We start from the raw sequence: 22,792 nt of genomic DNA, 5'->3' as shown, positions 1-22,792 counted from the left end.
GAGTCATCCAATATGCTGTAATAGAAATAAGGCCATGCTCATGAGAAAAAAAATGGTCCTCCCTCATCTTAAACGGCACTGACCGGCACTGGTACATGTATGATTGTAAGTGCTGTATATAGTCATTGTGTGTGTGCAGTACCTATAGTGTGACTGCATGACTTGGATGCCTAGCAGGTCTGAGTGGGGAATTCTGATGTGTGTGTGGGTGGGTGTGAAACAGGAGGTGTGTTTATGAGTCTGTATGAGTGGAGCAGCAGGTGTGTGCGCATGCGCGTCTGCGTGTGTGTGTGTGTGTGTGTGTCTAATATGTCATCAGCTCTAAGAATATCTCAGCAACTGCTAGAGAGAGAGGGTGCTGGAGAGAGTGTGTGTAAGCAGCACCTTGAAAAATATAGAGGTCAAGTGAATGAATGAGATTGAAGAGGAGAGAGAGCGAGAGAGAGAGAGGGGAGTGAGAGAAAAAGAGAACGTACTAATTGTACGTCAGTTAGTGTGTGGCAGAGGAGGGAAGAGAGCACTGGAGTCTGGAAAGCTGAACCTAGAGAGGATGCCTCACTTTTGGGATTCATAAACTTGTGCGTGGAGGGGGGGCTGCCTGGAGGGACAGACAGAGACACAAGAAGAGAGAGGACAGCGAAAAGAGGAGAGACGCTAAGAACATTGGGGCTCTTAGCTTCAACACCTAGTTCAACTCACACAGACCACACAAACACACATACAGTGCAATGATGGGGACGGTTAGTGAGCTGTGTGCCTCCAGTTTCCAGACTTTTCTTTGTCCAACGGCAAGACCTGCAGCAACTCAAGGTAAGTCACCCCTCACCTCTGATCATCAAGGATAACACTAAAAAGCTGAACAACTTATTTCCTGCTGGCCAAAACAAGAGGACCACAATGGAAATAAGTTGATACATTTTTGTCTGTTATCCTCAATGATTTTAAATACATTGTTTTCAGATGTGTAGTTGAATTGTGTTTTTAAATTGTCAAATAAATCAACACATTTCAAGAGAGAGAGAGAGAAAGTGTGTCTGAGTGTGAGATGAGTCTTTATCTTTGTCTCGCTTTTCCCCCCTCTCTCCGCCACTACCTCTCTCTTTCCCGCTCTGTCATTTCTTTCTTCAAAGCCAAACTCTGTAAATAAAGTTCCAATTCAAGCACAAAGCTGCCAAGTCCCTCTCGACTTCCATCCTGTTTATCGGTTTCTCTTCTCAAATGCAAGTGATATAAAACCCCAAATATATAATTACATATTTACTGTGAGCAATCGCTAACAGTGAATATGTAATTACATTTTTATTACATTTACATTTTGGTCATTTAGCAGACGCTGTTATCCAGAGCGAATTACAGTCAGTGTATTAAACTAAGGTAAACAAGAATATAGCATGTAAAAAGATTGTGTTACTGTTACCGTGTATGTTGTACTTAAGCAGGCTACTTGCAGGTATATATTTGTATTAGAAAATACCAAAAACATGTATTCTACTGTTAGAAAATAGGCTACATGAATTGAAGTTCAGGCCAGTGAAATACAAATGACAAAATAGGTATTGAAAGTATTGAAATACCTAATGTACTGTACTGTATTGCCTGTCATTGACTCTAGCTACCTGCACTGTAAATCTGCAACAGTTTACTTACCACTGTGCTTCCAGTAATGCACTGTAAATACTAGAAATACAGCATGTTACTGTAATCAGGTGTTCCAGGAATATGCTGGCAATTTGTGTTACAGTAAAGGTCCTGTAAATGTACAGTAATTTACTGGCTTCTGTGCTGCCAGTAATTTACTTTAAATGTACAGTAACCTACTGCCTACTGTGCTGCCAGTAATTTACTCTAAAAATGAAAGGATTTTTTTTACAGTGAATCTTTCGCTGACTAGGAGCTTACACAAGATATTTTCAGATTTTCAACCGAGTATGGCAGGTAAGCATTACTCTATATACATATACTTAATGAAATATGTTGCTGAAAACAACTGGGAACTATTTTATCTCTTTCTTTTGTATGTACTGTATCATAGCACGGTAATAAAGGGAGAGAACACACTCGACTCTTACCCTCTTGCAAATGAAAAGGTGCCTGGAACCAAAATAATGATCACATCAAAAGTGAAAAAGGCTAGCATTGTTTTAAAGTACTAGTAAAGAGATTAAAGTAATACAAATATGTATTTAACATGTTTGTTCTACATAATGGTCGCGTTCCTGCCCGATAACATTGCAGATGCATGCCAAGCCTTACAACGCCTGCATAGGTATTTCAAATATCATCTATTAGCTAACCATATGATATAGAAATCTGGTGCCCGACAGCACCAGACAGCATGTATTAAATGTGTAATATCAGGTTAGCAGCAATGTATGCTAACAAGATGCTATGTAGGCTAGCAGTGCAATGGAAGCAGTACAAAGACAGCTATGGCATAGGGCCTACATTGTGGCTAATGGCATCACAGGTAGCACTCAATATAAACAATATAGGCAACAAGTAGCATTATCAGGGCTGGGCTAACAGTGTTGGCTAGTTAATACAGTATACAGTATATCAATTAACAGTGGGCTAGAGTCAAGGCTCTAAAAAAACTTTATTTGGTAGCACTGGTGCTCCTAACGTTGAAAAGTAAGGAGCATCAGACAAAATTTAGGAGCACAATAATATATATATATTTTTTTACTGCAAATGACTGTCCTATCATTCTTTCTTAATGTAGAATGTAACATACAAAACTGAACATTGATTGTATTCAAAAGCGCAACAGCAAATATATTTATAGATAATGATGATAATAGAAAACTATGTAACTAATAATGTTAATGTTGTAACAAGGCATCATGCTGACTATTAACTGACACTTGGATAATGTAATACATGTTTAGTCTCCTCTCACAATAACTCATCAATTTCTTTGATCTAGAATTTAGCTAATAAATCAACTTGCTTTTAGGGTTAGAGTTTAGGGTAGGAACGTCCCAAGGATCCCGGATGGCACTAATCCTCTTCCCAGATAGTGTCCTCAATGGTGCCAATAATGTTTGCGAAGGACACCTCATTTCCATATGTCAGGTTGATTTGTAATCCATCATTTTTCTGGGTGAGTAACTTGGGTCTGAATTTGGTTACAGCCTCTTTGGCAATGCAATAAGCAGTGTTAAATGTAATCTCTAGCTCAGCTAGCCCACCTCTAGCCCACCTGTTGACCGGCTTGGGCTGCCACCTGTTGCCTGTCAAATACGGCTACCTGGTAGTAGACATATTGATGTTGCTCCAGCCTTGGCTACTGATCATGACTCTCATTGCCATTATATTACACATAAGAGTCATTGGAAGAAGGCGTCTTCTGTATGCGGGAGTTTCGTTGTTGAATATTAACACGTTAAAAGGTTAAATTAATACACACCTTTTATAGGGTTAAGGTTAGTGTTCCCCACGGCCATATCTCCATGTTACAGCACTTGTTTACGGGAAACAGACGGAAGACAGAGGCAACCTTCTGTTCTAATTAGCTATCTAGCGTGCTCCGAACACCTGTGTGTAAGCATAAGTGTATTGGAAGTGTATTTTCATTGGTTGGAGGCACCCATAGCTGTATGGATCTATGCACAACTGCTACAGCAAGTGTGTCTTTTTTATTTGAATAATTATTTATCGCTGATGAAAGATAAGGGCCATATGTTTCGAAAGCCGTATTGCAAGCGATGACCTTTCTAAATGTTAAACCACAGCGTCGGGATTGTAGTTCACATAAGCCAGTCGTTGGCGAAACTAACCACTGAAAACTGTAGGGAAAGGCATAATGCCACCAAGAGTTTTGGAAAGCTACTCCAGCCCCTGCCCCAATGCACATGTCCCCGTACTTTATGTGCTTTTGGCTTAGGCTATGTTTTTTATTGGACCATTTTTTTAGGTACGGTGCTCCCAAAACAAAAGTACTGGTCACGGGTGAAAAAATTGGTCACACTTTAGAGCCATGGCTAGGGTACTGGGTGGCTAGCATAGGCAACAGTGGTGAGCTAGCACGATAGGCTAGTAAGCCGCAGGCTGTGGGTAGTAGCACACAATAGACCTGTATATACAATGGGCTAGCATGCTAAGCTAGGCCATCGGCTAGCAGTAGCGGACAGTATATACAGGGGGCTAGCACGCCATAATTGATTCACTACTTTGAGGCCACACCCAAAAACCAATGTGTAATTCTAAACTAGTATAACACTTTTATCACTGCTATTTGAATTTTACATCCTGTATTTTTCTTTCTACAGATTATGTCGATATGAGATGAGAATGACTGAAGAGGAGACAGGACCACAGTTTAAAGCCTGTGCATGCCTGCTGTGCTTCTATCCTGTTGACTCCAGAGTACAACCAGATGAGAATGTTGTAGCTCCAGGAACCAACGGTAGCTTGTTTGTTGTAGGGCTACTATTGGGCTGAAACATACAGTAAATGGCATATGTCCCTGCTACTTGATGTATTGAGAACTAGATTGGACTACAGTATTTTAGCTTTTTTTACTATACATTTTAGGGTAGGTTTTGCAGTTTATATATATATATATATATATATATATATATATATATATATATACTGAACAAAAATGTAACATGTAAAGTGTTGGTTCAGTGCTGCAGAAATGTTTTGATACCCTTCCCCAGATCTGTGCCTTGACACTGTTGGAAGGCACTGTCAACAGTGGCACCTTTTATGGACAGGTTTGCGCCTTTCCAAATAATGTCCAATCAATTGAATTTACCATAGGTGGACTCCAATAAGTTGTAGAAACATCTCAAGGATGATCAATGGAAACAGGATGCACCTGAGCTCAATTTCGAGTCTCATAGCAAAGGGTCTGAAAACGTATGTAAATAAGGTATTTCTGTTTTTAATTTTTAATACATTTGCACAAAAAATATAATTTTATCAGTTTTAGAGTAAGGCTGTAATCTAACAAAATGTGGAAAAAGTCAAGGGGTCTGAATAATTTCAGAATGCACTGTGTATATATACACTGAACAAAAATCTAAACGCAGCATGTAAAGTGTTGGTCCCATGTTTCATGAGCTGAAATAAAAGATCCCTGAAAATGTCAATAAGCACAAAAAGCTTATTTCTCAAAAATGTTGTGCACAAATTTGTTTACATCCCTGTTAAGGAGCATTTCTCCATTGCCAAGATAATACATTCTCCTGACAGGTGTGGTATATCAAGAAGATGATTAAACAGCATGATCATTGGCCTTTTATTGTGCTTGGGACAATCAAAGGTCACTCTAAAATGTGCAGTTTTGTCACACAACACAATGCCACAGATGTCTCAAGTTTTGAGAGAGTGTGCAATTGGCATACTGACTGCAGGAATGTCCACCAGAGCTGTTACCAGAGAATGTAATGTTCATTTCTCTACCATAAGCCTCCTCCAATGTTGTTTTAGAGAATTTGGCAGTACATCCAACTGGCCTCACAACCGCAGACCACGTGTATGGCGTCATGTGTGCGAGTGGTTTGCTGATGTCAACATTGTGAACAGAGTGCCCTGTAGTGGCGGCGGGGTTATGGTATGGGCAGGCATAAGCTACGGACAACGAACACAATTGTATTTTATCGATGCAATTTGAATGCACAGAGATACCGTGACGAGATCCTGAGGGCCATTGTGGTGCCATTCATCCTCTGCAATCCCCTCATGTCTCAGCATGATAATGCACGGAGTAAGTAGGGATCTGTACACAATTTCTGGAAGCTGAAAAATTCTCAGTTCTTCCATGGCCTGCATTCTCACCAGACATGTCACCCATTGAGCATGTTTGGGATGGTCTGGATCAACATGTACGACTGTGTGTTCCAATTACGGACAATATCCAGCAACTTCGCACAGCCATTGAAGAGGAGTGGGACAATGTTCCACTGGCCACAACCAACAGCCTGATCAACTCCATGCAGTCAACAGCCTGATCAACTCTATGCAATCAACAGCCTGTCACGTTGCATGAGGCAAATGATGGTCACACCAGATACTGTGTCAGGCTGTAGGTAACTGGTGCATGGAATCAGGAGCAGGAGAGCAGAGATGAGTGTACAAGGTAATTTATTCCACGAACAGCACCAGTATAAAATAAATACTAAAGGTGCGTGAAATACCGGTCACTCGTAAATAATGGGCGTAATAACAAACCCGGCAAACAATACCAGCCAACAAGTAACGACCTGAACATTATATACAAACACGCACACAAACATGGGGGAAACAGATGATTAAATAATGAACATGTAATTGGGGAATATAAACCAGGTGTGTAGAAAACAAAGACAAAACAAATGGAAAATAAAAAGTGGATTGGCGATGGCTAGAAAGCCGGTGACGTCGACCGTCGAACGCCGCCCGAACAAGGAGAGGGACCGACTTTGGCGGAAGTCGTGACAGTACCCCCCCTTGACGTGCGGCTCCAGCAGCGTGCCGATACCGACCCCGGGGACGACCCGGAGGGGCAAGGGCCGAATGTACCCCTGCCCCAGAGATTCGGAGACATATGTTTCCATAGCCGCCGTCTCCTCTTGCGACAGGGGATACACGTGACTCCTGGGAAGTGCTGCATCTACCAGGAGATTTATTGCACAATCCCCCCGTCAATGGGGTGGTAATTGAGTTGCCTTCTTTTTACAGAAGGCGAGAGCCAAATCGGCATATTCAGAGGGGATGCGCACGGTGGAGAGCTGGTCTGGACTTTCCACCATAGTAGCACCGACGGAAACCCCTAAACACCTAAGTGGTCAGATGACATGGATGCTAAGCTACAGGACAGTTTTGCTAGCACTGACAGGAATATGTTCCCTGGATTCATCCAATGGCATTGAGGAGTATAACACCTCAGTCACCGGCTTCATCAATAAGTGCATCGACAACATCGTCCCCACAGTGACCGTAAGTACACATCCCAACCAGAAGCTATGGATTACAGGCAACATCCGCACTGAGCTAAAGGCTAGAGCTTCCGCTTTCAAGGAGCGAGACACTAATCCGGACGCCTATAAGAAATCCCGCTATGTCCTCAGACAAACCATCAAACAGGCAAAGAGTCAATACAGGACTATAATTGAATCCTACTACACCGGCTCTGACGCTCATCAAATGTGGCAGGGCATGCAAACTATTACGGACTACCAAGGGAAACCCAGCCGCGAGCTGTCCAGTGACGCGAGCCTACCAGACGAGCTATATGCCTTAAATGCTCGCTTTGAGGCAAGCAACACTGAAGCATGCATAAGAGTGCCAGCTGTTCTGGACGACTGTGTGATCACGTTTTCCGTAGCCGATGTGAGCAAGACCTTCAAACAGGTCAACATTCACAAGGCTGTGGACCAGACAAATTACCAGGACGGTACTCAGAGCATGCGCAGACCAACTGGCAAGTATCTTCACTGACACTTTCAACCTCTCCCTAAGTCTGTAATACCTACATGTTTCGAGCAGACCACCATAGTCCCTGCGCCCAAGAAAGCAACGGTAACCTGCCGAAATGACTACCGCCGTGTAGCACTCACGTCGGTAGCGATGAAGAGCTTTGAAATGCTGGTCATGGCTCACATCAACACCATCATCCCAGAAACCCCAGACCCACTCAAATTCGCATACCGCAACAACAGATCCACAGATGTGTCACGTCCTGACCAGCAGAGGGAGTAGTTGTGTAGTATTTTGGACAGGACGTGGCAGATGAAGTCTGTGTATGGGTGTTCTGGGATGTCTGTTTCTATGTTGGTCTGTGTGGCTCCCGATCAGGGACAGCTGGTTATCGTTGTTCCTGATTGGGAGTCATATATTAGGAGTGTGTTTGTCATCTGGGTTTGTGGGTTGTTTCGTTAGCACTGCTATTATTTGTAAGTATAGCCTGTTAGCCTGTCTTGGGTCATTCTTGTTTATTGTTTTCCGTGTTTGCTTGATTCTTTACCATTAAAAGATGAGTATTCACATCCCGCCTGCGATTTGGTCACTTCAACACAGCTACACCTGTGACAAGATGACAAAATCTCAATCATACTCCACACTGTCCTTTCCTACCTGGACGAAAGGAAGAACTACAGTTGAAGTCGGAAGTTTAGATACATTTAGGTTGAAGTCATAAAAGTAGTTTTTCAACCACTCCACAAATTTCTTGTTAACAAACTATTGTTTTGGCAAGTAGGTTAGGACATCTACTTTGTGCATGACACAAGTAATTTTTCCAACAATTGTTTACAGACAGATTATTTCACTTCTAATTCATTGTATCACAATTCCAGTGGGTCAGAAGTTTACATAAACTAAGTTGACTGTGCTTTAAACAGCTTGGAAAATTCCAGAAAATTATGTCATGGCTTTAGAAGCTTCTAGGCTAATTGACATCATTTGAGTCAATTGGAGGTGTACCTGTGGATATATTTCAAGGTCTACCTTCAAACTCAGTGCCTCTTTGCTTAATATCATGGGAAAATCAAAAGAAATCAGCCAAGACCTCAGAATTGTTTTTGTGACCTCCACAAGTCTGGTTCATCCTTGGGAGCAATTTCCAAATGCCTGAAGGTACCACATTCATCTGTACAAACAATAGTGCGCAAGTATAAACACCATGGGACCACGCAGCCATCATACCGCTCAGGAAGGAGACACGTTCTGTCTCCTAGAGATGAACGTACTTTGGTGTGAAAAGTGCAAATCAATCCCAGAACAACAGCAAAGGACCTTGTAAAGATGCTGGAGGAAACAGGTACAAAAGTATCTATATCCACAGTAAAACGAGTCCTACATCGACATAACCTGAAAGGCCGCTCAGCAAGGAAGCTCCAAACTGCTCCAAAACCGCCATAAAAAAGCCAGACTACGGTTTGCAACTGCACATGGGGACAAAGATTGTACTTTTTGAAGAAATGTCCTCTGGTCTGATTAAATAAAAATAGAACTGTTTGGCCATAATGACCATCGTTATGTTTGGAGGAAAAATGGGGAGGCTTGCAAGCCAAAGAACACCATCCCAACCGTGAAGCACAGGGGTTTGCTGCAGGAGGGACTGGTGCACTTCACAAAAAAGATGGCATCATGAGGGAGGAAAATTATGTGGATATGTTGAAGCAGCATCTCAAGACATCAGTCAGGAAGTTAAAGCTTGGTCGCAAATGGGTCTTCCAAATGGACAATGACCCCAAGCATACTTCCAAAGTTGTGGCAAAATGGCTTAAGGACAACAAAGTCAAGGTATTGGAGTGGCCATCATACAGCCCTGACCTCAATCCTATTGAAATTTGTGGGCAGAACTGAAAAAGTGTGTGCAAACAAGGAGGCCTACAAACCTGATTCAGTTACACCAACTCTGTCAAGAGGAATGGGCCAAAATTCACCCAACTTTTTGTGGGAAGCTTGTAGAAGGCTACCCGAAACGTTTGACCCAAGTTAAACAATTTAAAGGCAATGCTACCAAATACTAATTGAGTATCACGCCCTGACCATAGAGAGCCCTTTTATTTCTCTATTTTGGTTAGGTCAGGGTGTTATTTTGGGTGGGCATTCTAGATTTTGTAGTTCTATGTTCCATTCTATGTTTTCTATTTCTTTGTTGTTTGCCGCGTATGGTTCCTAATCAGAGGCAGCTGTCTATCGTTGTCTCTGATTGGGAATCATATTTAGGCAGCCCTTTTTCCCTCCTTCAGTTGTGGGATCTTGTTTTTGTACAGCTCAGTTTAGCCTGCAGAATGTGACATTCATTTTCTGTTTCTTGGTTTGATTTAGTTTTCTGAGTTAAATTAAATGTATCATGAACACTCACCACGCTGCACCTTGGTCTCCTCTTTACGATGATCGTCACATTGAGTGTATGTAAACTTCTGACCCACTGGGAATGTGATGAAAGAAATAAAAGCTGAAATAAATCATTCTCTCAGCTATTATTCTGACATTTCACATTCTTAAAATAAAGTGGTGATCCTGACTGACCTAAGACAGGGAATATTTACTTGGATTAAATGTCAGAAATTGTGAAAAACTGAGTTTAAATGTATTTGGCTAAGGTGTATGTAAACTTCCAACTTTAACTGTATGTGAGAATGCTGTTCATTGACTACAGCTCAGTGTTCAACAAAGTTCATCACTAATCTAAATTCCCTGGAACTAAACACCTCCCTCGGTAACTCGATCCTGGACTTCCTGACGGGCTGCCCCCAGGTGGTAAGGATAGGCAACAACACATCTGCCACGCTAATCCTCAACACGGGGGCGTGCTTAGTCTCCTCCTGTACTCCCTGTTCACCCACGACTGCGTGGCCAAACACGACTCCAACACCATCATTAAGTTTGCTGCTGACACAACGGTGGCAGGCCTGATCACCGACGACCATGAGATATCCTATAGGGAGGAGGTCAGTGACCTGGCAGTGTGGTGCCAGGACAACAACCTCTCCCTCAAAGTGAAAAAGACAAAGGTGATGATCATGGACTACAGGAAAAGGAAGGCCAAACACGCCCCCATTAACATTGACATGACTGTTGTGGAGCGGGTCGGGAGTTTCAAGTTCCTTGGTGTCCACATCACTAACAAACTATCATGGTCCAAACACACCAAGAAAGTTGTGAAGTGGGCACGACAATACCTATTCCCCCTCAGAAGACTGAAAAGATTTGACATGGGTCCCCAGATCCTCAAAAAGTTCTACAGCTGCACCATCGAGAGCATCCTGACTGGTTGCATCACCGCCTGGTATGGCAACTGCTCGGCAACCAACTGTAAGGCGCAACAGAGGGTAGTGCGTACGGTGCAGTACATCACTAGGGCCAAGCTTCCTGCCATCAAGGACCTATACACTAGGCGGTGTCCCCAAAAAAAAGGCCCCAAAAATTGTCAAAGACTCCAGTCACCCAAGTCATCGACTCTTCTCTCTGCTACCGAATGGCAAGCGGTACCGGAGTGCCAAGTCTAGGTCCAAAAGGCTTCTTAACATCTTCAACCCCAAGCCATAAGACTGCTGAACAATTCATTAAATGGTCACCCAGACTATTTGCATTGACCCCTCCCCCCTTGTTTTTACACTGCTGCTACTCACTGTTTATTAGCTATGCCTAATCACTTTACCACTACATATATGTACAAATTACCTCGACAAACCTGTACCCCCGCACATTGACTCGGTACCCTGGTATATAGTCTCGTTATTATTCTTTTATGGTGTTATTTAATTTGTAATTTTTTTTATCTTCATTTCTGTTCATATTTTTTGTTTTTATTAGTTTTTTATACTAAATTATATGCAGTACCAGTCAAAAGTTTGGACACACCTACTGTTCAAGGATTTTTCTTTATTTGTACTATTTCCTACATTGTATAATAATAGTGAAGACATCAAAACTTTGAAATAACACATATGGAATCATGTAGTAACCAAAAAAGTGTTAAACAAATCAAAATATATTTTATATTTGAGATTCTTCAAAGTAGCCCCCTTTGTTGGTTAAGGGCTTGTAAGTAAGCATTTCATGGTAAGATCTACACCTGTTGTATTTGGTGCATGTAACAAATACAACAGTTCACAAAAGGGTTCTTTGCTCTTTTAATGTTAATTAAATGTAAGGGGAGGCAGCTCATTCAATTGTTTGGGGGCGTGGTTTGTTCACAGCTCTTTTTGAACTACCATGCATGATTGTGTCATTCCAGCTTAACTAATGTGTTGTGTTATGCTTTTACACATTATATATGATTATAGACAATGAAACTGTATTTTGGAAGACTCAGGTATGGCCTTGTGTCAAGTGAGAATGGTTGACTAAATCAGACAGTGGTTTTCATTTACATTACATTTACATTTACGTTTTCAATTCTCTTCTCAGGGACTCCCAGCTGTTCCAGAGGTAGCTCACCTGATTTAACTTGTCAATGAAGATAATAATAACATGGATGGAATATTAACAATATAATATGGCTGACCAGAATAAAAAACCCTGTATGGTTCTTCAAAAGGATCTACAAAGAACTTCTGATACATTTTATTCCCTATATAGCCCCAAATTGGGATGTGACCATAACGGAACCCTTTTTTGGTGCTATATAGAACCTTTTTTAATGGTTATTTATAGAACCTTGGGAAATGGTCCTTTATAGCACCATACAGGTTCCATTTAGAATCGCATGAGCATGATTCTTTATATAACTTTTAAAAACGGGTTCTATATTCAGTAGCACCAAAAAGGGTTCTGATTTGGTTACAAGCCAAATAACCCCTATCTGGTACTATTTAGAACCATCAGTTTCTGGTGTGTACATCATATGCCAATTTGCTTATTCTTCACTCTGCCTGCTCTACCCAGAGCCATAGAACCTGACATTCTCCACTGTGTGCCGCATTTATGCATACGCAAATGTAGCTGTTTTAAAACAAACTCAACAAATATAATTTAACAGTGAGCTTGAAGAACAGTAAGCCTATCTAGTGCCTATTCCTGTACTTAATAAAACCGTGCTCAATAAAAACGTCCATTGAAGGTGTTTTTAGTCCTCTCTCTTTCTTAGCGCTTGCCCTCTCCTGTCACTGTGGTAAAATCACCATTCACCATGGTTGAAATCATTTTACTGATAAACTCCTTAAGCAGAAAGGTCAGATTTGCTATTGAAATATATTCCTTTCAGAGGCTTATATCTAATAATATATACAGTGCCTTACAAAAGCATTCAGACCACTTGGATTTCTTCACATTTTGTGTTACAAAGTGGGATTAAAAGGACAACTGTATCTTTGATGTGTCTGGGTGGTTTAATATACAATCCACAACATAATTATTAACTTGACCATGCTTAAAGAGATATTCAATGTCTGATTTGTTATTGTTACCCATCTACCAATCACTGCCCTTCTTTATGTGGCATTCAAAAAGCTCCCTGGTCTTTGTAGTTGAATCTGTGCTTGGAATTCAAATTCAGTACTGTTTGATGTATGGGGGACAGAGGAAGGGTTAGTCATTACAAAAATAATGTCAACCCGTATTATTTCACACAGAGTGAGTCCATGTAACTTATTATGTGATTTGTTAAGCAAAATTTTACTCCTGAACTAATTTAGGCTTGCCTAAACAAAGGGGCTGAAAATGTATGCAACGACTATATTTTAGTTATGCATTTTATGTTTATCCAAAAAATTACAATTAAATCAATTTTAATCCCACTTTAACACAATAAAATGTGAAGAAATTCAGTGCAAGGCACTCATATATTCCGATGTATACCTTATTTTAAGTAACTTTTTCTCCTTGGTTCTGCAGATATCAGTGGCATATCATGTAATGCTCTGTATGACTATATTCTTCCCCCGTTCTCTCTCTCTCTCAGCATATCCTGTTTTCCTCTCTCTGTGGCCAAACTTAGTGAATGAAGCTCTGATTCAAGCACACAGCTGCTCTTTAAAACCCTCTCCCTCCATTATCCCATTTTTCTCCCTCTTACTCTCTCCTCTTTTTCTTCCTCTCGTCTATCATTTTCTCTGTCCTTGTATACTCTCACCTCTCTCTTTCTCTCTCTCTCTTTCTCTCTCCCTCTTTCTCTCTCCCTCTTTCTCGGTAGAGCAAAGCATCTGATTGGCTCCCCGTTAGCAAATGTTCCTAAACCACGCCTCATTTCTACCGCATGGGACGCCCCAGTTCAGAGTCAATTCACAGCTGTTACGTTTGAAGACAGAAAGTCTACAAAAAGTTATCCCCCCCAAAATATTTAGAATCTGAGCTATCAAATAAAGTGGTGCTACGTAAATAGCAATCTGTAAAGTTTTTTGAAAGGATTCGTAGTTTACAGAAAGGCTACACGATGGTTCTGAAGTCGGAAGACGGAGTGGGTAAGTAGCGACCGACCTAATTAGCCTAACGTTATCTAGCTGAGGCTATTTGATGTAGGCCCTAGCTTTATAAACAGTTAATACTTGTAGGCTATTTATTTTTCATCTAAATTCTTGCTACATTGTTTCTGTTGGCTGTTAGTTAAATGTTTTAGCTGTACGTTTTCAAGTTGACTGGCTAAAAAGTTAATTTACCCAGTCTGCAGCGCAACAGGTCTATAATCTAGTTTCCTTCTTATGCAAATTTCCAGACGACCTTAGAACAATAGGTTCATTTAGCTGACTGAATTGAGGCCATGCAGTTATGTGTGCATTGTGTAACACTGAATTCATAATGAGTCTGTCTATAAATATGATGAAAGGGTCCATTGATTCAGTTAAAATGATAGGATACAAAGAGTCTGCATTTAAAAGCTGTGTATGCGTGCGTTGTGGATATGCTCTTCTGCTAAAGGTTGTGTGGGGTGGTAGGAGTCAATTTAATCAAATGTTTATTTTTATTGGTAAACAGTTGTCAACGTGTGTGTGAGTTGTGTGCAACATTGCCACTGGTGAGTGGTTTGCTTTGTCCTATATGTGTGCCTGGTTCAATATGTATTTTCCCAATTGACAGACAGACAGAAAGTGAGAACTCTTGACATTTGTTTTGCCCAGTGAGTGTCCCAATCCAAAATGCCCCCATTAGCCCTACATCCTATGCCTGGTGTCAGAGACTCCAGTCACCCTAGTCATAGCCTGTTCTCTCTGCTACCACACGGCAATCGGTCCAAGAGGCTTCTAAACAGCTTCTACCCCCAAGTCTTAAGACACCTGAACATCTAATCAAATGGCTACCCAGACTATTTGCATTGCCCCCCCCGCCGCTACTCTCTGTTATCATCTATGCAATGTCTGGTTCAAGCCCAGGTTGGGGTGAGGATTGGGACGGAGGCTAAACTGTTACACTTCCCTCCTCGATTATCTACTCTCGCTTTTTTTTTTTTTTTTTTTTTCCTTGATCAAAAAGGGGCTTAGGTTAGGCAATGCGCAGTATCCAATTGGTAGTTACAGTCTTGTCCCATCACTGCAACTCCCGTACGGACTCGGGAGATGCGAAGGTCGAGAGCCTTGCGTCCTCTGAAACCCAACCCAGATTAGCCGCACTGCTTCTTGACACAATGCCCGCTTAACCTGGAAGCCAGCTGCACCAATGTGTCAGAGGAAACACCGTGTCAGCGTGCATTGCACCCAGCCCGCCACAAGAGTCGCTAGAGTGGGATGGGACAAGAACATCCTTGCTGGCCAAACTCTCCCCTAACCCAGATGACGCTGGGCCACTGTTTTTTACCTTGTCAGCTCGGGGATTTGATCTTGCAACCTTTCGGTTACTAGTCCAATGCTCTAACCACAAGGCTACCCGCCGCCCCATGGGTCTCCTGGCCGTGGCCAGCTGCGACAGAGCCTGGACTCGAGCCAGGATCTCTAGTGGCACTGCGCTGCAGACCACTGCGCCACTCGGGAGGCTGAGAACATTTTAAAGGCCCCCATTTTGTATATCTTTTTTTAGCATTTCTTTGCCATGGAGCTGAGAGAAAATTGTGCTGTTTTAAAGACAATTTCCTTCAATTGCTAATGGTGTGTTCTTTTGCTCGAACTTAATAACAAAATCAATACTGTTAAATTAATTGTTTTGGGAATTTTCAAATTCCCTGACTGTCTAGCTTTTATTTTGGTGATTGTTAGTTCTCAAAGATTATATTATAAAAAAAATTAAAAAATAGGTCCATTTATCTTTTCTGCAGACATTTTATATCTGGTTTAGTAATTTTTTCCGTCCCGAAAATGTATTCATTCATTTTTTTATTTTTTTAAAAGCTTAGGCGGACTGCTCAAAGATTTCTTTGGCAGACAAATCCCTGCCTACTTCAGCAGAGGTGCACAAGAGTATCCTCCCGGCAACTACCGCAGAAGTGTTTTAAATCCTCCACACCCCCTTTGAATCGGCTGTTTTCTCGAAGGAGAAAAGCATGCACACATTTAAAAATGATACCATACTTATACTTTTATCTATAAAATGTCTTGCACATCTAGCTACTTGTCTTTTTATGACTTTACACATTGATTTTGTAATTCCACCCCTGTTAACATTATTTGGCTGATGATGCGCAAGTGGAGGAGAGTCTCATTTCATACAAGTGCACTTGTTTCCACGTTCCCACTCCTCGATTTCCGTTGACCATATTCAAAAGCATGTGAGGAGAGGATGTAGGAGAGAGGCTATAGGAGTATAAAACCAATTGAGACTCTCCCAGTCTCTCTCTATCTACTCTCGTCCCTCTCTTTTTCTTTTACCTTTTGGTCTCATCTTCTCAGTATCAGACCCGGGGGGGGGGGGGGGGGGGGTGGTGGTGTGTGTGTGTGTGTGTGTGTGTGTGTGTGTGTGTGTGTGTGTGTGAGAGACCAGGAAGCTCGCCACATGAGTTTGTGTGTGCCATTTAGACAGTGATTGGGGAACCTCTCAGTCATGGCACACAACACCTTAATGAGCAATTAGCAGATCAGAGCACTAACACAAGTATTCAGGTTTCAGGCAAGGTTAGTCACCAATGCATATCTAGTTCACCTAACTTGAGTTGAGCTCAGTGGTGCAGTGAGGAGAGGGGGACCCCAGTGGCTGAATAACAGTATCAATACTAATACTATTCCATAACATTTTGAAACTGCTTCTAGGCCTACAGTATACAGGTTTTTCCAGGACTTAATAGGTTCTTTGCAGATTTATATCAGAAACTGAGACTGTAGCTAATGGACTCACAGCAGTCCAACCTAAGAGCACACATTGAGCAATAGGAGACTGCTCAGAGGAGGAAGGGGAGGACCAGCCTCCTCAGTGAATTTCAGCAAAATAAAAAAGCGAAACATTAGGTGATTCTTTTAAGATAAAACTATACTAAATATATCACAAAATAATTCATTAAAACACACTTTTGCAATGAAGGTCTATAGTAGCCTCAGCAGCACTCTGTAGGGTAGCACCATGGTGTAGCCAGAGGACAGCTAGCTTCTGTTCTCCTCTGGGTACATTGATTTCAATACAAAATCTAGGAGGCTCATGGTTCTCACCCCATTCCATAGACTTACACAGTAATCATGACAACTTCCGGAGGACGTCCTCCATCCTATCAGAGGTCAGTTCATGCTGAAAGAAATGTCCACCCAATCAAAGAATCAGAGAATGAACCTAGTACTGAAAGTAGAAGCTATAGATAGCTAGCACTGCAGTCCATACAATGTGGTGAGTAATGTTAGTTGACTCAAAGAGAGAGAAACAATAGTTGAACAGTTTTGAACAAATTAATTTCTTCAGAGAGGGAGAGAAAGCGATTTGGTTGTATTTTTTTTAAACTTTCACTGCTAGTGAATGCAGATAGCTAGTTTAGCCTACTCAAACACCCGGCTCAAACAGAGAGGAATGCTATGTTGGCTAGCTGGCAATGACTAGCCAACCCTGGAACTCTTCCAAGTCAAGGTACGCTTTTGGTTGTATTAATGTTTTGCCACTGGGGCCCGCCTGTGTAACTGCTAAAAGGCTTTCTGGCTGTACGCTGTACTGCATGATTGTTACGGGTTTACTAACGCGATAGCTACTAGAACTATGTTGACTTTGACGTGACAACGATGTCGGCTGTGCGTTAGCAGCAGTCGTGATATGAAGGTTTGATTTGGAAAGTTTTTGTTTTCTCCTGATTTGTTGTGCGCTGATTTCCACAAGTGAAGGGAAAAGGTGAGAGGAGGAGAGTGTGTAGATATATACAACGAGCAAAGTGATCATACTGTTTTTATGTGGCTGCTATGGAAGTGATTTGCGTGTGATCAGGGGTGTATTCATTCCACCGATTCTGTTGAATAACTTTTTTCTTAAAAGGAACGAAACGGGGATTAACATACCCGAGTTTCTCCAACAGAAGCTAATTTGCGACTGTTGGACTAATGATTACACCCTAGATCAGCTCGATTCAGGCAGGAGTGTGCAAGGCGGTATTGAATGTGTCACTGTCTTTCCACCTTGATGACTCAAACTTCTCTCGACCTGTGTGCACCTACGTTGTGAACTTTCATTCATAGGCTAGGTTGTAGCAACCTCATGATGGGTATAGGGAAAGTATCATGTAGTAGCCTAAACCTATTGATGTTACATTGAGCTGGGTAAATGGAATATGAATGACAGTCATGCTCATATAAAAATAATCCTCATCTTAAACAGTGCCGACCACCACTAATTAGTTATTATTTTTTGCATCTCTTGGAGGGCAAGTTGTTCATGTTGCCTGATGATGAAAAAATAATAATGAAATAATTCACCCACTGTTCATATGAGCTGTGGGTGTTCACATTCATGCAATTTTGTGGAACAGAGGACCCCTTGTTACATGATGGTTCTGTTTATAAGTCGGAGATCATATTCAGAGCTGGGGGATATTGGTGTACAATCTGACAGTCATGAGCAGAGAGAAGAATCTCTCTCACACACACACACACACACACATATATATATCTCTAGGCCTGTGTGTGTGTGTCCACAGGGTGGAGACTATGTATAGGCCTAATGTTTGGAGGGAAAGAGGGAGGAGTTGAGAGGAAGGGGGGGAGGGAGGGTTTCCCCCCTGTCCTGTCAGTGATCTTTCAACAAAAGGTAAGCGATTGAGCTGAACACTCCTCTGGCTCACACTCACACACTTGCTCTCTCTCCCTCTCTCTGGTGTGGTGGAGCAGCTAACCTCTTGCCTTGTTCTTTGTCATCCTCCTTTCTCTCTGTGTCTCTCGCTGTGTTGGATTAGGAGCCTGTAGTGTGGTGGAGTGACAGACAGACGGTAAGCCTGGCAGGTTAAGAGTTAAAGACAGTCTGCCCGGCTGCTGAGGAGAGGGGGGCCGTGTTGGTTATTTTAGTATCGCACCACAGGATTGGAGGGCCGGACGGGTGCAGGAGGGCTCAGAGGGACTGGGACAGTCGGTTATACAGCTGGTACTGGACTGCACTGGGATACAATTGGGTTATACTGGGAAAGAACTAATAATACTGGTCTGCTGTACTGGGAGAGAAGTCTGGACTATATTATTGAGAGAGTGCTGCTACTGTGTGAATGGATTAGACAAGGACTAAGACTGGACTGGACTATATTTCAACTGGACTGGACTGGACTTGATTAGACTGGACTGGACTCAGGCATAACTCTTAACTGCGAGACTCGCTAATACCGGTGAGCTTTGCTGAGCTGGGCTGGACTGGCACAACTCTGCTACTGGAACTGCACGTCTACTGGCACAGTAGACCAGGCTAGAGAGTGGGGTCTGGATACTGGTAGACAGAATAAAGGGTTAGTAGGGGACAGCTGCTTCTGGACCGGTGTTATACTGGGAACAGTGGGAGGACTGGGCGAGACAAACTCACTCAGGTAGGAAAACTATAGTATAAGCTGAGGAGAAATTGTGTGTGTGTGTGTGTGTGTGTGTGTGGCTCAGTTGGTAGAGAATGGCGCTTGCAACGTCAGGGTTGTGGGTTTCAATTCCCATTAGGGGACGGTATGGAGAGGGGGGGAAAAAAGTATGAAATGTATGCACTCACTACTGTAACTCACTCTGGATAAGAGCGTCTGCTAAATTTCAAATGTGTGTACTAGGTCTGTCCCCGACAACAACAAAACAGTATTGGTCAACCAAGAGTTGTCTGTTCTTTCGACCAATCGATTGGTCAACATTATTTAAATGTGTATTTTTCCATATAGACACATCCTATGTGCTTTAATCAAATCAATTATATCCACTGAGCTTGTCTGACGCTTTAAGCAAACTTTTTGCTGAAATAATTAAGACACACAATTGACTAGAGGGGAGTCTGACCGCAATTGATTTGATTGTGCTGGACCTAGGGATGAAACGGTTATCGGTTTCAAGATAAACCATGGTAAAATTCCTGACGGTGAGTATTACAGTTTCAAGTTTTAGTTATCATTAAAACTGTGTTTGATTACCGCGGTTTGAAAAACTCACAGTAAATACTCTCCAGCATCAACCAAAGTTAGCAACAGTCTGACGCAGGCGCAGCATGCAACGTGGGGTTTGTTTTGTGTGAGAACATGGCGGAAGGCAGTGACAGCGCTCGGGAGATTTTTCAGCCTTCTAAGAGGACCAAATCTGAAGTGTGGTTGTATTTTGGGTTTTACAAGAGTACTGAGGGAAACTTAATCGAAGATGGTCACCCTGTCTGCAGAACATGCAACAACAAAAAATTGCTGCGAAAGGGCGCAACACTTCAAATCTCTTGAGTCATCTTCGTGACCACCACCCACTACTTTATAGCGAATGCAAGGTCAGTTAACTTTTAGCTCAATGCATGATGTGGGGACTTCGGAATGGGGGAAGATGTCATGGTTTGTCTGTCTAACTTGCTAATAGCTTGTCAATAATGTAAACTGAAGCTTTGAGTGTTACCTACTCCTGTAAAAACACTACACGTTGTTCTGCTGCTGTATCGGTCGTGTGTCTGCAGACTCTATTCTCCCATTGCACACAATAACACGTGATGTAGTTTAGTCAACCAACCAACATATTTTGTTCATTTAAAATTCGTCAGTCATCGACTTGGTTGTTAGTGTTCCAACAGGAGAAACGCGATAGACTCCTATGCAAGACTTCTGTATTTATGTCAATTGTTGGGCTCATTGCAATTACTATCACTGTCTTCTAAAGACTCATTTGTATTTATGTAAATTGTGCATGGGGTCATTGCATATACTCAAATGCAACACAGAATATAGACTGTGTGTGTTAATAATGTAACACCACCAATAATAATAATACATTTGCTATTCCTTTGTTTACAGAGTGGGCGTGCAGCAGGCAAACCCAGTGATGCTACTGGTCCCTCATCTACAGTTGTGACAGACACTCGAGCAAGCATTTAACAGGCAGGCTGCTTATGCACCCACATCAAAAAATGCTCGACCTCACTGCAGCCCTTTCATGTTACATTGCAAAGGACATGATGCCATTTCAAATTGTTGAGAGGCCTGGCTTTCTGAGGCTGATGAAGGTTACTGTCCCTCACGACAAAGTGCCATCACGAACATTATTTTCCAAGACTGAAATCCCAAACCTGTTCAACCAGGCTAAAGCTGACGTTGGAAAACGTTTCTCAAGGCACATGGTTTGCTGTAACTACTGACCTCTGGACCAGTAAAAGCAGGGGTGGTTAACCCTACTGCTTTACTATCCATTACCTCACCCCAGACTGGCAACTGGAATCAAACTGCCTGGAAACACAGTTCTTCTCAGAAGATCACTCGGCTCACAACATCAGAGTTTTTTGAGAATATGCTGGAAGAGTGGGGGATCAACAAGAAAGACCTGGTCTGCATAGCCACAGACAACGCAACCAACATGATGAAGGCTTTTGAAGAGTTCCCAGATTTGTGGCTTGGGTGCTTTGGCCATCATTTGAACCTGGCCATCTCAAAGGCTCTGAAAATTCAGAGAGTTGACATAGCAGTCAAGGCCTGCCGTCATCTGGTCCAAGGCTTCTCACAGAGCTGGAAGAGAAGGAGAGAACTGAGAGAAAAGCAAGCTGCCCTCAACATGCCACAGAAAGCTCTGATCCATGATGTGGTGACCCAATGAGGATCTACACAAGATGCTTGAGCGTTTCCTCAGCCAACAGCAGCCAATCTGTGCGACACTGGCTGGAGAAAGAGGAACATGGCATGTGATGCCCAAGGATTCCAACAAAAGTGTCATGGAGAAACTGTGCCAGCTCCTTGAACCTCTGAGCAAGTTTACAGATGCACTTGCCTCAGATCAAGCCATCAAGCCTGACTGGACCACATCACCCGTGATGTTCTGGTGGAAAAGGATACGGAGCCATCCCTGACCAAGGAGATGAAAAGGGTAATGAGAGAAGACCTTAACAACAGATACACAGAGAAGGCAAAGAGAGTCATGCACATGGCTTGTTTCATTGACCCCTGCTTCAAAAGGAGCTTTTTAGATGAGCCTGAGGCTGCAAAAGTTGACACTGACTGCTGTGTCCAGGAGGTCTTGAAGCTGACAGCTGCACAAGTCAGGGAAGAACCACAATCCCCAGCAGCACCTCCAACACCCCGACAGTGGCATCAGAGGGGAAAGGCCTGGCTGGGTTGCTGAGAAAAATTACCTCAAGGCAGCAGAGAGGTGAAGAGGGTCAGATTCCGACCACCCCAGAAGACAGTGGGAAAGAAGAGATCAAGGTCTACCTGTCTCTGCCATCCATTCCAGCAGAAGAGGATCCACTGGTGTGGTGGAGGGGCCATGCATCAGAGCTGCCTCACCTTGCCAGGAAGCTTTTGTGCATCCCAGCAACCAGCGTGCCATCAGAGAGAGTGTTCAGTGCCAGCGGGCACATTGTCTCTCCTCGCAGATCACTACTTAAACCAGACAAAGAAAATATGCTGACATTTTTACATTTCAATCTCAAGTGAACAAAGATGCATACTTACAGGATGTTAGGCCAGCAGCACCTTATGTCTTTATGAAGGAGAGAACTGACATACAATCAGTGCTGTTCATTTGATTTGTTTACATATGTTGTTATTTTAATGTCAACACCTGCACATTGGATGTGTTTACGTCTGGTTGTATTGTTTTTACATGCACATTGCTTTACTTGTGTTGCTTTTATATGAACATTTGATTTTCTTACTTAAGGTAGTGTTCATTACAATCTGCACTAGGGAAACTTTTACCTCATGGCCACATGGTGCCATCTTTAATGATATTATTTTAATGTTTATGCACACAAAGTGCATAGTGCTGCTAATATTATTTGTTGGTTTTCAACATACACACACTGAAATCATTTCAAATGTTTTATCAGTACTTTTTGAAAATTTCCAGCACATTTTGAACAATAGTGCGATAATACTGATAACTGTGATAAT

General features: G+C 42.3%; 1 protein-coding gene across 4 annotated transcripts in view; it reads left to right on the top strand.

Moving 5' to 3' along the window:
• Nucleotides 1-505: 505 nt before the first annotated feature.
• The window catches only part of LOC115153473 (cytohesin-1), a 49,589-nt gene continuing 27,302 nt past the window's right edge, over nt 506-22,792 (top strand). The window contains exon 1 of one of the 4 annotated variants that reach the window (XM_029698945.1): nt 506-810. In XM_029698945.1, the coding sequence (XP_029554805.1) occupies nt 729-810 (82 nt within the window). In that variant the 5' untranslated portion in view covers nt 506-728. Of the gene's footprint in view, nt 811-13,621; nt 13,845-18,525; nt 18,695-18,819; nt 19,277-22,792 lie in introns of those variants that run through there. The other 3 variants (XM_029698946.1, XM_029698948.1, XM_029698947.1) reach the window with 3 other exon arrangements.

The sequence above is a fragment of the Salmo trutta genome, chromosome 18 (assembly GCF_901001165.1).
Source record: "Salmo trutta chromosome 18, fSalTru1.1, whole genome shotgun sequence".
Taxonomy (NCBI): Eukaryota; Metazoa; Chordata; class Actinopteri; order Salmoniformes; family Salmonidae; genus Salmo; species Salmo trutta.
The sequence above is the reverse complement of the archived record's forward strand: the minus strand, read 5'-3'. Positions and strand labels throughout refer to the sequence as shown.